At 36.0% G+C, this 17831-nt stretch overlaps 1 protein-coding gene and 1 long non-coding RNA gene across 2 annotated transcripts; one reads left to right on the top strand and one right to left on the bottom strand.

Annotated features, from left to right (window-relative positions):
* Positions 1-2802: 2802 nt before the first annotated feature.
* On the bottom strand, positions 2803-4494 carry LOC147486624 (uncharacterized). The gene is made up of 3 exons (XR_015202113.1): positions 4304-4494; positions 3839-3944; positions 2803-3339 (listed from the first exon to the last, which is right to left on the bottom strand). It is a non-coding gene; the product is annotated as an uncharacterized LOC147486624 (long non-coding RNA).
* Positions 4495-6614: 2120 nt separating this feature from the next.
* LOC147486625 (uncharacterized) lies at positions 6615-7251 on the top strand. Its single transcript, XM_086573792.1, has 2 exons — positions 6615-6812; positions 6952-7251. Exons 1-2 carry the CDS (start codon positions 6615-6617, stop codon positions 7249-7251), a joined length of 498 nt encoding a protein of 165 aa, XP_086429918.1.
* Positions 7252-17831: the final 10580 nt, after the last annotated feature.

A 17831-nucleotide genomic window follows, 5' to 3' on the forward strand; every position in this document is an offset into this window, starting at 1 on the left:
GGAGGGGGGGGCCTAAAGCTATAAAACTATTAAAACGGCAGAGAGCAATGAAGTCTTTTTACATGCATTGACCAAAAAGATAACACTCAAGTATAGTTGACTTGGATATGGTGTGGTCTTGGGGGGTAGGGGGGATAAACCTCTAGATGAAAGAACTGGGGGGGAGGAGGAGGAGCCTAAGTTTGGGGGGGGTTCTCTAATGCTCACAAAAACTAACTTATTTGCACATATTTAGAATGGTTATATGTCATTATAAAGTCATATTCTAAGTTTCAAATACAGATTCAAATATTTAAAAAGTCATATACTACACTGACAAATTACTACACTGATTGTAACGCCTCAGGATTAAAAGATTAAAGAAAGATTACAAGGCGTTAATAGGACTATGTTCAATTTTAATTAATTAAAATCAATGATAAATCATTTTTTTTTTTTATAAAATCCAACAGAATCACCTCTGTATTTTCGATATTTAAAACACGTAAATCCTGTCATAACCTAAAAATCAAAACAATACAATTCTCATAGATCAACCTTTCCAAGATATGTATATATATATACTCCACTACTCACTTTAACAACAAAATAAATATTACATATATACAACTTACATATCCACTTCCAAGATATTCAACAACCACATAAATAACATTATATATATATATATATATATATATATATATATATATATATATATACAACAAAATACATGAAATAAAATAAAGGAAAGTTACACTACATGAAATAAAATATTTGATTTTACACAAAATGAAATTACAATACATGAGATACAATAAAATATCCCACGAGCTCTCCTCGTAGAACCACTGGTACTCATCTCTAGATTGTTGTCGAGCCATCTCGAACTCGTAATCATCCTCGTCTGAGTCTTCTCTAGAAGGGTGTGCATACATGGCAACTCTATAATGTTCTTGAGCTTTGTTTTTTTCATTTCTTTTCTCAATCCCAGACTCAACTATTTGTCGGAACATATTTCAAATTTCCTTTCCACATTTCAAACATTTCTCAACATTTTTGCTCCCTCCGCCAAGATGTACTTTAAGCATTGTAATGGCACCTCTAACTAAAATTTTATCACAGTATTTGTACTGTGTCCCATTTTTATTTCCAGGGATACGGATAACGTAGTCCCACCCGATATCAAATCCCTTTGACATTTCTAACTCCGTTTAACACAAACGAGAATAATTTAATATATACATAAAAAAAACTAATTAAATTTGATAATTCCTATTTAAAAATACATGGATCAAGTACATAACCGTTTAGACGAATGCCTAAACAGTTAAATAACATTTACACTTAAAGAAACCAGCAACTTAGATCATCTCAAAACGAATAAAGATAAGCTCCAAATAGTGCCACTATAAAATAAATGAAGTTCCAACCCTAATGATGCACAATGAACCTATAAGTCAAAATTGCTCAAAAACGAATTCTACTCTATTTTCGGGTCACCAAAAACCATCTTATGAACCATGTTGTTCCAAATGAAAACACTATCTAAAAGTAGGTTACAAACAACGTACAAAACGTTCAGGAATAATTGAAGAAGATCTTAGTTCATTTCTAGAAATATCTCTCAAATTAGGTTCATGCACAGAAAAATAAAAATAGAACATGGTAGGTTTTCTAGCTGAGTTACCAATATAATAACTTTTCCTACAGTCATCCAAATGATATCTCACTTGATTATTTGAAAACTAGGATATATACACTTACTTTTTCATGTACAACCCGATGTCCCAATCTCAACCTAACTAGAAGTAATTATAGCGCGAACTTGGTAACAATCCAAATTTTCAACAAACGAAAATTCTGACAGACTATCTTTGGGATAGCACAACTCTTTCCACAGATATCCAAAAGCATCGAGGCTTTTTGCGTTAAAATGCTAACACATAGAACTTACTTCTTTATGTTTTACAAAAAAAGTCGATCTCATTCTAAATAAGTGAAAACTTGGCTCGAACACATTGCGCAGAAACTGATTTTTGACGCACTGTTTTTCTGTCAACCCAACTTCACGGTGCCATATCTATCTCCATGGGCATCAGATTGCATTGAGGCCAATTGGGTTAGAAAGTAGACTCACGGTTCTTAACTTTTCATGTTTACCAAAAACCTATCTCTCTTTCTAGCCATATCAAAACTGAGGTCTAACATTGTGCAAAAACAATGTTTCTGACTAGCAAAATTTCTGATGCGCAGTATTTTGAAGTGCATATCTTTTTCCACCCACATCCAAATTGAACGAGGCTTGTTGCGTTGGATAAACGACTCACTAAACTATCATCCAGAATTCAATCAGAAAGACCAAGAATAACTTTGATATGAAGTTTCAAATATCACTGCAGAACTGAAAACTGTTTTAATACGATCCACACTAAACTTAAAGTTGCGTATCAAAGATAAACAATTCGAGACTAACTTTTCATGCATCCTAATCTCACCATCCGACATCAAGTACCAACTACCTAATGACAACCCATATAGTTCACACAATAGACACCACCTTAGAAACAAAGTATCCACACCAAGAAAAATGCTAGTAAAACAAATATGATAGAGCAAAGGATTCACATCATGGATTAACAAATTTAACTAATTACATCATAAGACAGTTGCCATGTGATTCACTTAAACATAAACATCATAGACAGTTGTCATGCCAAAATTTAAAAAGGACACCCAAAAGACCGAGAGAGAGAGAGGATTGTCTAGATACAAATTTATATAAGTGGTAACAATGAGTTTCTCATAGAAAATATACTATACTAGACATCAAATATTTGCTTAATTCCCCACCCAAACAGAAGTAAGCCAAATAGAACTAAGGAGCGAACTTCATTGCAAAGTACTAACCACAAGCCGAAACGCAAGACAGCAAAAACCAAACTTCCTCTAAGTTGTTGTAACAAGGAACATTTTCAATAAATTAACATAGCGAAAACAAAGCTCGGTTGAAAACTTGAAATGCACACATTTTAAAATTGTGTAAAAAGGGGCTGCGTCCATGAAATTAACATAGAACAAAATGAACTTTTACAATAGTTTGAAGTATTCTTCTCTTTTAGTATATTATCTCTCTTATAATTTCTCTAACCACCAATTTCCTTGTATGCACAATCCCATTTCTTTTTCAATTTAGTCTTCAAGAGTCCCAAGTTTTCAATTTACTCTTGAGTTTACTCTTGACAATTATCTTGGTTTGAGCAAGTCTCGAGTCTTCAAGCACTGATAGAAAGATGTGATATCACCCTAACCACTAACTACCGACGTACACTAGTCCCTCACGAAACACGATTTCAAAGACTACACTCAAAGAAAGAAAGAAAAAAAATTGTAGTCATTTAAAAAGTTACATATAAGAAATAACATAACCTGACAACAAATATAATTTCCTCAATATGCTATCATGCACATCCACAAAGACGTAAGATTTTTCATCAGACTCATCGATAATCACAAAGTCTATACGGGTTGTGCAAGATAACACGCTCAACAGGGGAAAAAATGAAACAAAAAAGCAATTCAAAACTTACATAAATTGATTCATAAAGCTTTTAAAAAAAATGCATTTGGAGCACAATCTACAAAAGCATAAGATGATCCTTCAAGCAGCATAGACTAGACAATCACTCGGACATAATAGCAATGTCTTTTATCGCCTATATAGAATGCACAAGGAAACAAACTGGAAACATTTTTTCTTTTTCTTTTTCAAAACAATCTAAATTCTAAAACATACGTAGATGAACTTGTAAAATCTCGTGCAAACTACTATGTAGACATGCTTTTAAACACAACTTACATAGACATGAGAAGAACCCTTAGGCAACACAGATGTAGGCGATCCACCGGCACAATGACTCTCATTGTCTTAAGTATAATGTGATTAAAAGCTGCTAAAGTTTGAGCTATAAAATCAAAAAACAAGTAAGATAAATGAATCGGACTACTAAAGAAGGATTATCATTTGAGCATGTTTTCAAGCACAATAAAAAAAAACGTAAAATGAATTTCTAGGCAACAAAGTTGCAGATTATTTTACGCAACAAAACATACTCCAAAAAAACATTGAGAAATTAAATCAAATCAAAAACTGACAAAATGAATCCGTATTGTCATAAATCTATAAAGTATGTTTTCTAACATGCTTTCAAGCACCAACTACAAAGACGTGATCCTTCATACTGTATAGTAATGACCATCTCATCTCAGTAGATGTAGAAGAAAACACGCTAAAAATGAGAAATAAACTCAAGATGGAACTTACTTAAAAAAATTCAGAAAAACTTATGACTTTCTTTTTGAATATGCTTTCGAACACAATCTACAAAGAGACATGGTCCATCAGAGTTCTAGCCTTCAAACATGCTTTCGAATGCCTATTTTTCTAGCCTTCAGAGTTCGTTCGTCGGGTTTTTTCTAGCCACTTTCTTTCCAATCGCCACCAGCCACCACCAATTATATTTGAAAATATCGTGGATTAAAACAAAAACTTGTTATATCGTTGAAATATCGCGATATATCCACAAATATCGCTAATATTTACACTGGTATTTATCCAAATGAATATCGTGATATTTATATATCCATCTCTAATTTCTCGATATTTATCGCGATATATCGCGATATTTTGTACTATGTTCCAGGTTACATGTAGAATTCGAGCTTATCTAGCCGAGCGCCCGAGCATCACTATGCTAAATGAGCTGCTCAAGCTTGGCTCGTATATCGCCCTTGAGCCAAGAATTTCTCCACTCCCTAATCCCTATTCCACTATTCCAGGAAAGGTAAGGTGGGCTTTTGGCCCGTTCCGAGCAAATAGCAAAGCCCATATTTGGCTACCGAGTAAATTGAGACTTGAGCCAAAAGTCCACTTGTCTTTCTTCTTTCCTGCGCAAAATTCACGTGCTCCTCTTCAAATCTTTTCCTCTTCCTCAAGAAAAGAAGAACACTTGTCTTCTTTAAAGGTATGTATGTATTCCTTCTTTTTTCATGGTTCTTTTCCCTTATTTGTTTTGTGTGAGGATTTAGGTAGTAGTTGGTCATAGTCCATTTTCTTGGATATAAAAAATTACTGATACATAATTTAGGATTTCAATTTAGATGAGTAAATTCATACTAATGTATGAACAGGGAAAACAATGTCTACCATGCATATTGAATTGATTGATTAATTAATAAATGAAAAAGATGACATTGCAGCTATCAACTGCACTTTAATTTGACATTTAAATTTTGTGTTCTTTAGGTGTTTTCAAGAAGAGGTCAATTTTCTTGATACAATGGAAACTAATAAAAGAAAGAGGACGTGTAAGCAGTTGGTTCCATGGAGAGAAGATGACGACGAAACAATAAGTGACGTGGTCTGTAATTGGGGGGCAGGACTTACTAAGGATCAACTTTATACAATGGCATATCATAAGAGAAATAGGGCGCATGAGAAGAAAAGCCGAAGAACAAATAATGTCGATCAACGCAATTGGGCAGGACTTCCTCGGGGACTTGTTGATGACATCTCAAAATGACTACCTATACTCTCTACTGTCAATATGGCTGCTGCCTGTGAATCTTGGAGGTGCGCAATTTCAGAAAAAGTTCTTACAAAGAAGAAGAAGAAGAAATTTGTTGGGTTTCCGTGGTTAATGGTTCGTGGTCAAAATGAGAGGGTAGTCAGAACATGCTTTAGTAAATTTTGAGAATAATGTCAGGGAGTTAAGTGTTCCAGAAGCATTGGGGAAGTACCTCTTTGGGTCTTTCCAGGATTGGCTCATCATTATTGAACGGATATACAACAACAAAATATTGTTTTCATTTTGGAATCGTTTTTCAAGATCCAAGAAGCTGCTTTTACCAGCGGTGTCTGATGAGTATCACAAAATGGTACTCTCTAGCTACTATTAAGGAAGATTACAGGTGAACCAGTTCAAGATAAAGAAGGCAATGCCAGCTCAACATAATGAAGATCAAATCAGAATGTGATAGCTCATCATCTTGTAACAAATTTGTAACCATTTATGTTTCTTGTTTTGTATATAAACAACATGTAATCATTCATATCTTGAGTTTTATTTTGGTATCAGAGCTAGAAAATCGCCTTACAGCATACATCAATTTCAATTATCAAATTCCTAATCCTCATTCTTCATTTTCAATCAATCAATCAAAATGGTAAGAACAAATCAGAACCCTTTACCATCAAACCCTAATTCAATCACAAATGAAATTGAAAATCAAGCAATTCCTCAAATCAATGATCATATCAATGGGGTTAATCTTTAAAACAATGTTGTTGATGTTCTTCCGGCAATCTCTATTCAGAATCATGATTCTATCAATAATTTTAGTGTTGCTGCTCAAAATACAGCACTAGTGTATCAACATCAACAACAAGATCAGAATTCTCAATCCTTCTTTCTGCAAAATCAGCATCATCAACAAAGAAATCAAGATTCTCATTAGTTCAATCAACAAAATCAAGGTTCTTATAATTCAATTCCGAATTTTACAAATTATAATGCTCCAATGGCTACTCCACGTCACCTTCAACTACATCGTATTCTTTTCAAAATATCTCAAATATGGTTCCTCTGAAACTCAACCGTGAGAATTATTTGATGTGGAAGCAGTTATTTCTTCCAGTATTGATTACTCATGATCTAATGGGACTGATTGAAGGTACTGATTTATGTCCTTCTAAATTTCTTATCAATAATAATGGCGTTGTTGCAAATAATGTTAATCCGAGTTATATTGCTTGGATCAAAAGAGATCAAATGGTATTAATTTGGATGAATGCTACTTTGTCTGAAGAAATTTTACCTTATGTTGTGGGTTTGCCAACAACGAAGAGATTTATGGATTACATTAGAGAGGAGATTAAGTACTATTTCTATAACACATGTTATGCAATTAAAGAATCAGTTGCAAGATTTGAAGAAAGGAGATTTGTCTATGACTGAATATTTGAAGAAGATCAAGATCATAGCTGATAGTCTTGTAGCATCAGACTCAACTGTTATAGATTCTGATTTAATATATCACACACTAAGAGGATTACCTAAAGAATACAATTCATTTACAACATCTACCAGAACTAGATCTAATAATGATTCTGTGCATCCTCAGGAGCTACATGGATTACTATTGAATGAAGAAATTACTCTTATTCAACGAAACAAAGGAGTTTTCAATGGCCAAAGAAGGATTGATGAATGATTGATGAATGTATAATGAATTATAAAGGACCATTATAAGAAAGAAGATCTTCATGTAAATGAAAGGAAATGACCATTTTCAATTAGGGAGGAGCTCTAGGGACATATTTTATCTTGTCACGTAAACAAACTCAAAATCGTTAGGACATAAGTTTTGGATTAGGCTAATTTTTTGTAGATATGATCTCATAACTATTCTAAACATTGTCACAAATAATAAAAAAAAATCAAAAATTTCTAAACTTGCCAAATATAGTATAAAAAATGGTGAAAATGAACAGTCTACAATATAATTAGCCAAATTTTGTAAATTGTTAACTATATTTGGCAAGTTTGAATTTTTTTGATTTTTTTTATTATTTGTGACAATGTTTAGAATAGTTAGGAGATCATATCTACAAAAAATTAGCCTAATCCAAAACTTATAAATATCCTAATAATTTTTGAGTTTGTTTACGTGTCAAGATAAAATATGTCCCTCGAACCCCTCCCTTTCAATTATATAAAGGCAGAAGATCTTATGAAAGAAATTGGTGTAAGTTTTCAATTATAAAGGAAAGGACAAAGTACTTGTTGGCAATGGCCAAGGTTTGCACATTCTTAATACTAGTTCTACTTCTTTTCATATTCCTAATACTAATCATACTCTGCATCTGAACAATATCTTACATGTTCCTATATAAAGCATCATTTGCTCAGTGTACATAAGTTTGTCTCTGACAATCATTGTATGCCCCTTTTTTGTCAAGGACATGGCATCGAGGAGGATTCTTTTCCAAGGACAAACTAAGAATGATCTTTGCATCTTTCATCCCAATCTAATCAGCTCATTCAATCCCAACTGCTTTCATCTCTAATAAAGCACCAAGTGCAACTTGGCACAACAGACTTGGACATCCTGCAACTCCTATCTTTCACAAGCTTCTTCAAATAGGATGTATTGATGTTCAAAGTCAGCCAAAGAAACTTTCTTTTTGTAATGATTATGCTGTAGGGAAGATTACAAAACTTCCATTTGTCTCTTCAGTTTGTAAATCCACTGTACCCTTACAATTGTTACATTTGGATCTTTGGGGTCCATCTCCTGTTGTTTCTATTAGTGGAAATAATTTTTTTGCAACTATTGTGGATGATTTTTCAAAGTATTGCTAGATTTTTCCTTTACAGTTTAAATCTCAGTTATGTTCTGTATTTCAATCCTTTAAATCTTTCATTGAGAATTTTTTGTCTCATAAAATCAAAATAGTAAGGTCTGACAATGGTGGTGAGTTTGCCAGTGATACTCTTGAAATTGTTTTATATAAATCTGGTATAGCTCATCAATTTACTTGTCCACACACTCCAAAGCAAAATGGAGTTGTGGAAAGAAAACATCGACACATTTTGGATATGTCTAGGACTCTAATTTCTCAGTCTTGTCTCTCCAATTCAAAATACTGGGTAGACCTTTTTCTACTTCAATTTATCTTATAAATATATTACCATTTTCATCTCTGTTTTTTATCTCACCTTAGGAAAAACTTTTCAAGAGAAAACCTAACTACTCAACACTCATAACTTTTGGTTGCACATGTTATCCTTGGTTGAAACCTTATACTAACAACAAGTTAGAATTAAGGTCTAAATTAACCTTGTGTCTTTATTGGCTATTCTTTACATCATAAAGGATATAGATGCCTTCACATTGAGTCTAGTAGAGTTTTCATTTCAAGACATGTCATTTTCAATGAAAATCATTTTCCCTTCAAAGATTCTAGTTCTAAACCATTTTCCAATCTTCATTTTCCTAACCAATTTCTAAAACACACTTCTACTTCAACTCCACCTACATCTTCTCAAACTCAATCTACTGATACAATTCAACCTTCTTCTCAAAATCAATCTACTGATACAATTCAACCTTCTTCTCATTCTGTCAATCCTCCCATATCAATCATTTCTCAGATTCTTCCTAGTTCATCAAATACTCATCAAATGCAAACCAAAGCTAAAGAAGGCATATTTAAACCAAAAGCCTTTCACACAACTAAGCACCATCTACCTCATGCTTTACGTACACACTGTTCTTTTTGACACTCCATCAACTCCAACTTGTTTCACTCAAGCCATCAAGAGTTCTGCATGGAAAGATGCCATGGTTTCTAAATTCAATGCTTTATTAAAGAATCGAACCTGGATTCTAGTACCTCCTTCCTCAAATTAGAATGTAGCTGATAATAAATGGGTATTTAGGTTGAAGCAAAAAGCTGATGGCTCCATTGATAAACATAAAAGCAAGGTTAGTTGCCAAAGGTTTCAATCAACAATATGGATTTGATTACTTAGAAACATTCAGTCTAGTGGTCAAACCTATTACTATCAGACTCATCTTATCAATTGCAGTACGTAAGTTTCAACTGGGAAATAAGACAGTTTGTTGGATGTTTCCAATGCTTTTCTACATGGTCACTTAAAAGAGCAAGTGTTTATGAAGCAACCACAAGGGTTCATTGATCCTCTACAGCCACATCATGTTTGTAAACTTCTCAAATCTATCTATCTATGGCCTTAAACAAGCACCTCATGCTTGGTATGAGGAGTTGTTTCAAGCCTTACTAGTTATTGGATTCACTACCTCTGCAGCAGACCATTCCTTATTTATCAAAAGAAGTCAGAAGGCTATCACTTATATTTTAGTCTGTGGATGACATTCTCATCACAGGAAGCTCCAAAGTAGATTAATATTTACAAGTCATCAGTCAGTTGAGTTATAAGTTTGCTATGAAGGACCTAGGGCTACTTCATTATTTCTTGGGTTTAGAAGCACAAAAAGATTCAAGATGTCTATTTTTGTGTCAGACAAAATATACCTATGATTTGTTAAGAAAGGCTAACATGATTGATGCTAAACCAGCTCCAACACCTATCTCATCAAGCTGCAAATTGGATTCACATGCATTCAAGAGAGATTTTAGCATAACCTACAATTTACAGATCCTTGGTGGGAGCACTTCAATATCTTACTTGGGCTCGGCCTGACATCTCCTTTCCTGTCAATATGGTATGTTAGTTCATGCATTCTCCAAGGTCTACTCATTTGGCAGCAATTAAGAGAATCATTCGATATTTGAAAAATACTATCGACTATGGCATTTGGTTTCAAAAGAGTCCCTTTAATGTTCAAGCATACACTGATGCTGACTGGGCTGGTTGCCCCATGGATAGAAGATCTATAACAGGTTTCTATGTATTTTTGGGAAGTAATCTACTTTCTTGGTCAGCTAAAAAGCATCATAGTGCCGCAAGATCAAGCATTGAAGTTGAATATCGATCTCTCGCTCACACAGCTGCAGAGATATATTGGATTTGCTTACTACTAAAAGACTTACATAATCCTTGACTAAAACCTCCTCTTATACTTTGTGATAATTTAAGTGTTATAGCCTTAGCTAATAATCCTATTTTTCATGCTAAGACAAAGCATGTAGAGATGGATTATCATTATATAAGAGAGTTAGTTGTACATAAAGTTGTTGATATTCAGTATCTATGTAATCGTACAAAAGATCAACTAACATATTTGTTTACAAAAGGTCTATCTTCTCAGAGATTTGATCATTTGCTACTATCCAAGCTTTCAGTGACTACCAGTCCCTTCAACTTGAAAGGGGGTATTAAGGAAGATTATAAGTGAACCAGTTCAAGATAAAGAAGGCAATGCCAGCTCAACAGAATGAAGATCAAATTAGAATGTGACAACTCATCATCTTGTAACAAACTTGTAACCCTAACCGTTTTTGTTTCTTGTTTCTGTATATAAACAACATGCATGTAAGATCATAATACAGTTTTAATCATTCATATCTTGAGTTTTATTTTCTACATCCCCAAATGATGCCAATTGCGTGATTTTACTCCTTAGTAGATCCGACAAAGGATTTGCTTGTTGGGCTCTTGGTCTTAATAATTGGCACGCAGTTTTACTTGATTAAGACGCCTTTGTTGATGCTATCTTCACTTGAATTTGAGACAAAGAATATTCATTGATAAAATTAGGTTATTGGTACATTGATCTCACTAGTTTATATATAGAGATTACAAATACCAATATATATATAGAAACTAAATCCTTGATTGGTGTTAACCACATCAAGTCAAATAAGATCATAATAACATCTTCCTATATAAATCATGATCATGAAGATATTCTAGATATACTGATCCTATGCACCTCAGTAGTTATATTCCAACATCTTCTGCAATGGTTGTTTCTATTTTGTGAAATCTGATTTCAGTATTTACACCATTGATGCAGAAGCTATGATTTCACTAATGAAAGAAGTGGACATCCCTTGGGAAACGAGTGACACCCAGCAGTTTCGCAACAGATGTCTCCGTCGCCATCAAGTAGCAATTCCTACAGAAAGAGCTACTCGAGCCCATGTGTGGCATAATTTGGTGGAGTCCTGCATGTGGTGAGGTTTTACTGGTTCGTCAAGTCCCCACTACTGGTGAATATTTGATACCTAGTGGTTTTGAGGTGTTTAAGTTGGATGCTTGTCGGATGATATGGGTGAAGATTGTGTTGGGTTGTGGAACCGTCGAGCGAAGCTCCAGTGTCTCACCAACAAGCTTGGACGACGTCGAAGCGTCGATGTTACGAAGCCTCTACGACCTGCCGAGGTCATTTGAGAATGATGCTCTTGGAAATAACTTGAACGACATGTTGGCATCGTGTGGGAAGAGAGCCAAACGACTTGGCGAAGTCGTTTGGGAAAAAATCTTGGCGTCCCACGTGCATCGTTTGGAAGTAATGTTGCTGGCTTACCTCCCAACGACCTGATGGTGTCGTTTGAAACTAAAGTTCTGAAACTTTTCGGAATTTCGACAGTTTAACGAAATTTTGGCCCAAAGCCCATTTTCTCACCTTTTTTCTATATACACCTATATAAAGGAAATAGATTAGGGTTTTGAGACAACTTTGAGAGATTCATTTCTTGGGTATTGTAGGAGCTCTATTGAGTTAGGGTTTGAGTGAGGCCTCTTGTTCTTGATTCTTGATATCTCTTGTAAACTCTCTAATCTTTGCTATAAAGGAAACTCGGTTCTTGTGTGGATGTATAGGTAACATTTACCGAACCACCTAAATCTTTGTGTCTCTTTGCATTATTTACTTCCTTATTTATTGTTTGCTTGTTATGGGTGATGATAAATTAGTGGTTTTGCTTATTTGAGTTTGTTGTGATAACTACCAAAGTCTTGGGTATGTGATTTCCTTGGTGTGAGCTCCAAGTTGAAATCATTTGGGATAGAAAGTAACTAGATTGAGGTGTGACTTTCTAGTGAAATCTCCCAACAGATTACGAGCCTAGGGGATCATATCCTGTTTGTTGCAACATCTGGTTCAAGATCTTTTTCGGCCATGGAGCTTGGTGCTGATATAGGAAACCACATCTATTTTGTTAATGATCATGTGCATGGTTTTCATCGGTACGAGTGGAGTGGTTCCTCACCAAAACACAATAATGTTGACTATTGGGGAGTTTTCGACTTGGGTAGCAAGTCTTATTTCATTTCCAAATAACTCCCGTAACTATATTGAAGCTAGGCGGATCGTGGTTACCTATTTGGATTACTGCAAGCACCCACTTGGTGGTACATAAGTGACAACAATCCCCAAATTCAGTCGTAGGGAATTGTGTCACTTTGGCCTGTTTGTATATTGCTTCTACGAGTTCTATTCTAGGAAAATTCGATACTGTAGTCTCTCCCGAGTTGTTTACATTGGGGTTCGTTTGATTCTTCGTATATTGTGGACCCTTCAGGTAATGAGTTTCATGAGACTGGAGCGCACAATGGAAAGTTTGTACCAACTCAAGGGGAATTCTGATGGGAGAACGATCTAGGAACTGACATTTTTTTTCTTCAAATTTTATCATGATTGGATATGTTTACAGGCTTGAATTTACTGTTCTATGTTGCCTCATTATTTCTGTAATCCTCAATCCCTCTCAATGTATTCTTGTGTCCGTGTATTGCGAGTTCCCTTCTCTCCTCTTATATTGTTCTCTGCAGTCTGAATGTAATTCAAATGTCTGTCAATCTTCATATTAAACTTCTTCTGTACAATTTTGGTAGGAAACTCTGTAATTCTGTATGAGTTTCAACTTTGATTTACAACTTAGGGAAGATATAGAACCATGGTTCTTGTCCCTTACCAGTTATTACGTGTAAGAAAGAGCTGTAGAAGCAACAGAAGTGCAGGTTGAATGCGTGCAAATAATACCATGAAGGCATGCATATATCCATACTCAGCTTCCACATCGAGTTTTAGTATGAGAAGTGGCAATTTCAAGCATCAACATACACAAAGTATTGATTATCTCTTGTACTTCTTGTCAGATTAAAAGCGACCGAAATATTTTGACTTTGACAACTTAACAATGTGGTGCTGCTTGTCGTTATTAGGCTCGGGTGAGTATGATACACTACCCTGAAGACCTGAAGCCAGAGCTCATTTAGGAATATAGATGCATTTATCGAAGTTGATAATCTCCACGCCAAAAAAGAAACTTCGCCCTATATCGGTCTTTAAAGAAAATGGAAATCAGGTCATTGCAATTTTAGCTTACTCAGAAAGTCAGAAGTATGATTGAAGAATTTGTGCAAAATATAAGTGGATGAATGAAAGTCCTATGACAGAGAACTAAAAAGGCTGCTTGCCAATAAAGTGGAATAGCCAAATCCTATCAAGATGTTATCGCTAAAGAACAGAGGCACCGTCGGTTATTTTTTCTTGAACTTTGTAGGGATACTAATTTTTGTTTTCTGACCTTTTTGGTGACTAATTTTTTTTATCAGCACACTTTAACCACGTAATGCAGTTTAGCAGCTTATGATGGGTTTTGGCCACACACCCATATTTGAATCCAGCTCCAAATTTTATCTAATGCAGAAACAGAAACTTAAACTGCAACAGAAACAGAAACAGAGAGAATTATGTAGTTTCCTACTTTCCTATGTCTTATGTCTTATGTCTTATAGCGTCTATCTGATACATTGAGATGAAAAAAGGCTAATAAAATGAAATACAAAAATCTTCACACAACTGTTTCACAGCAGATGAGGTCAAGTATTTACAAAAAAAAACAAGAAAAGAATTCACACGTGTCATTACGCCATCAATCTTCATCCCATATTAAACTTCCCATTAAGCTTCTCAAAACCTCTTGAAATGGCAAAAGAGAATGTTGAGCATCAGTAGCCTTCCTGGTTTCTTACCAAAATTCTGTCATTCAATTCTAGGTATCCTCCGACATATACAAACTGAATCAGAAGAATGACAAACACAAAAAATTTAGCCTGGATGGGAAAACAAACAAGACTGGGCTTGATGTCTTGAGAAATAATACAGTTCATCTAACATCAATCCAAGCCAATGTAAGGTTATTCTCAGAGGATATACAATGACATTCACGTTCCTAATCCTTAATCACAGGCAGAGAGGAGCTACATGTACTGCTCGAACTAAGAATCGGTGGAGGTGTAGACTGAGGAATATCATGGTTGCTGGTGAGTAGTTCAACTACGGTTGACATAGACGGCCTTAGTTCAAGAGAAGCTTGAGTACAAAGAAGTGCAATTTGAAGTGCCCGAGATGCGTCCTCCTCTTGAAAACTGCCCATTAAAGTTGGATCGACTGCTTCAAATAGTCTAGCAGATTTGTAGTAGTTGTTGGGTTTGTGAAACCGTCGAGCTTTGCTCCGGTGTCCGATGCCGCGTTCATGATTTTTCTGTTTGGAGAAGTGCGACCTGCGCTCGAGTTGGCCTTGTAGAAGGCGCGCCCCGCGCTCATGCTTGCGAAAGTTACTGGAAGTTGGTAACGAAGGGGGTGCGATCTGCGTTCGACCACGCCTTATCCAGGGTGCACCCTGCGCTCATGCTTTCCGAAATTTTCACTGATTTTTTGATATTTCAGCCCAAAGCCCATTTTCTCACTTTTTTTGTGTACCTATATAAAAGAAATAGAATAGGGTTTTGAGACAACTTTGAGAGATTCATTTCATAGGAATTGTGGGAGCTCTATTGAGCTAGGGTTTGAGTGAGGCCTCTTGTTATTAATTCTTGTTACCTCTTGTAAACTCTCCAATCTTTACTATAAAGGAAACTCGGCTCTTGTGTGGACGTAGGTAACATTTACCGAATCACCTTAAATCTTTGTGTCTCTTTGCATTTACTTCCATATTTATTGTTTGTTATGATTGTGATGATAAATTAGTGGTTTTGCTTTGTTGAGTTTGTTATGATAACTACCAAAGTCTTGAGTGGGTGACTACCTTGGTATGATCTTTAGGTTGAAGTAATTTGGGATAGAAAGTAACTAGATTGAGGTGTGACTTTCTAGTAAAATCTCCCAACAAGTGGTATCGGAGTTTGGTTCCTGAATCAGTGAATACAGGGTGTCTGAGGAAAAGACTCCACTTTTAGCAGAGAGCTAGGTGTTTGTAGAAATTCCTCTTAGAGGGTCTCCACCGTTGTTTTGGTTCATTGGAAGTCATGATGACCGACAAAGAAAGATACAAGATAGAGAAGTTTGATGGTACAAATTTCAGCTATTGGAAGATGCAAATTGAGGATATACTCTATCAAAAGGATTTGATAGAGACTTTGATAAGTGAAAAGCCCGATGAGATTCCGCAAGGCATATGGGATTTGCAAGATAGAAAGGCATTGGCCACAATCCGATTGAGTCTCTCAAAGTCGGTAGCCTTCAATATTAAAACCGAGAAGACGGTGAAGTCTCTCATAGAGGCACTTACTACCATGTATGAACAACCCTCGGCCGCGAACAAAGTCTATTTGATCACCAAGCTTTTTAGCATAAGAATGTCGGAGGGAACCTCCTTCAAGGATCACCTAAATGAATTCAACCAAACTAAGGACCAATTGGAGTCGGTTGAGATTTCATTTAGTGATGAAGTGCTAGCTTTGGCGATACTTGGACAATTGCCGCCAAGTTGGAAGGCGACTATGGTGACTATTAGTGGCTCTGTAGGAATGACCAAGTTGAAGTTTGAGCACGTTGTTAGTATGGTACTAACCGAGGAAATCCGGAGAAAGGATTGTCCTTCATCTTCAGGGTCGGCATTGAGCACTGAAAGTAAAGGAAAAATTCATACATGAGTCGTGGTAAGAAAAAGTGGAGAGGAAGATCGAAATCTCAAGCCCCTCGATTGCAAAGCGTTGAACACAATCCTCGAGATATAAGTGAAGTTGTATGTTACAATTATGGTAAGCCTGGCCACTATAGTAACAATTGCCCAGCACCAAGAAACAACAACAACATTAATAAGAACAAGAAAAAGAATCAATAAGCTAATGTTGTTGAGATGGTAGATGATGCTTTAATATGTTCGATGGAGCATAAGAAGGAGTCTTGGGTACTCGATTTCGACACATCTTTCCATGCTACCTCACATCAAGAGTTTTTTGAGAACTACACTGAAGGTGACCTTGGAACAGTCTTTCTCGGTGATGACCAACCTTGTGACATTGTCGGCAATGGTGACGTGCATGTCAAGATGAATGGCTCATCATAATTATTGAGGGACGTCAGACACGTTCCGGATTTGAGAAAGAATTTGATTTCTGTGGGGCAATTGGCAAGTGAAGGATTTGTTACAGTCTTCACCGGTAACACTTTGAAGGTTTTGAAGGGTTCAATGGTTGTTGCAAATGGCAAGAAAGATGGTACTCTCTACATGACTTCACATGGTTATGAGTCGATTGTCGTGGCACATGGCAAAGAGGATCCGAATGTTTGGCACCACAGACTTGGTCACATAAGTGAGAAAGGAATGCAAATCCTTCACTCTTCTGGTAAACCCCTAAAGTTACAGTCGACTGAAATTGACTTCTGCGAGAACTGTGTATTTGGAAAGCAGAAGCAGGTGAGTTTTCAGAAGATGGGTCAGACTCTGAAAGCAAGCAAGCTTGAGTTGATTCATACAGATGTCTAGGGGCCAGCTAATGTCTCTTCACTTGGCGAAAAGTTATATTTTGTGACTTTCATTGATGACCATACTAGGAAGGTGTGGGTCTATTTCTTGAGACACAAGTCAGAAGTATTTGAAGTGTTCAAGACTTGGAAGGCCATGGTTGAGAATGAGACAAGCTTGAAAGTAAAGAAGTTTGAGATCCGACAACGGTGGAATCGAGGGATCGAGGTTTTAAAAGTACTTGTGCTGACAATGGCATCAAGATGGAAAAGACTTTGTCAGGGACACCTCAGCAGAATGGGGTTGCAGAGCGGATGAATAGAACACTGACAGAGAGAGCTAGGTGTATGTGTACACTAGCAGGCTTGCCCAAGCAGTTATAGGCAGAAAGTGTTAGTACAGCAGCTTACCTGATCAATAGAGGACCATCAATACCTTTAGATTTTAAGATTCCAGAAGAAGTGTGAGCGGGAAGGATGTGAATCTTTCCCATTTGAAGGTGTTTGGTTGTGTGTCCTATGTCCACATTAGTAACCAAGCTAGAAGTAAGTTTGATGCTAAGTCACTAAAGTGTACCTTCATCGGCTATGGCGGTGATGATTTT

This window comes from Coptis chinensis, chromosome 7, assembly GCF_015680905.1.
Source record: "Coptis chinensis isolate HL-2020 chromosome 7, ASM1568090v1, whole genome shotgun sequence".
Taxonomy (NCBI): Eukaryota; Viridiplantae; Streptophyta; class Magnoliopsida; order Ranunculales; family Ranunculaceae; genus Coptis; species Coptis chinensis.

Coding starts and splice junctions, on each gene's coding strand:
- LOC147486625 (XM_086573792.1), top strand. CDS start 6,615: ATGGTTCCTCTGAAACTCAACCGTGAGAATTATTTGATGTGGAAGCAG. Junction 6,813..6,951: donor GGATCAAAAGAGATCAAATG/GTATTAATTTGG, acceptor ATGCAATTAAAG/AATCAGTTGCAAGATTTGAA.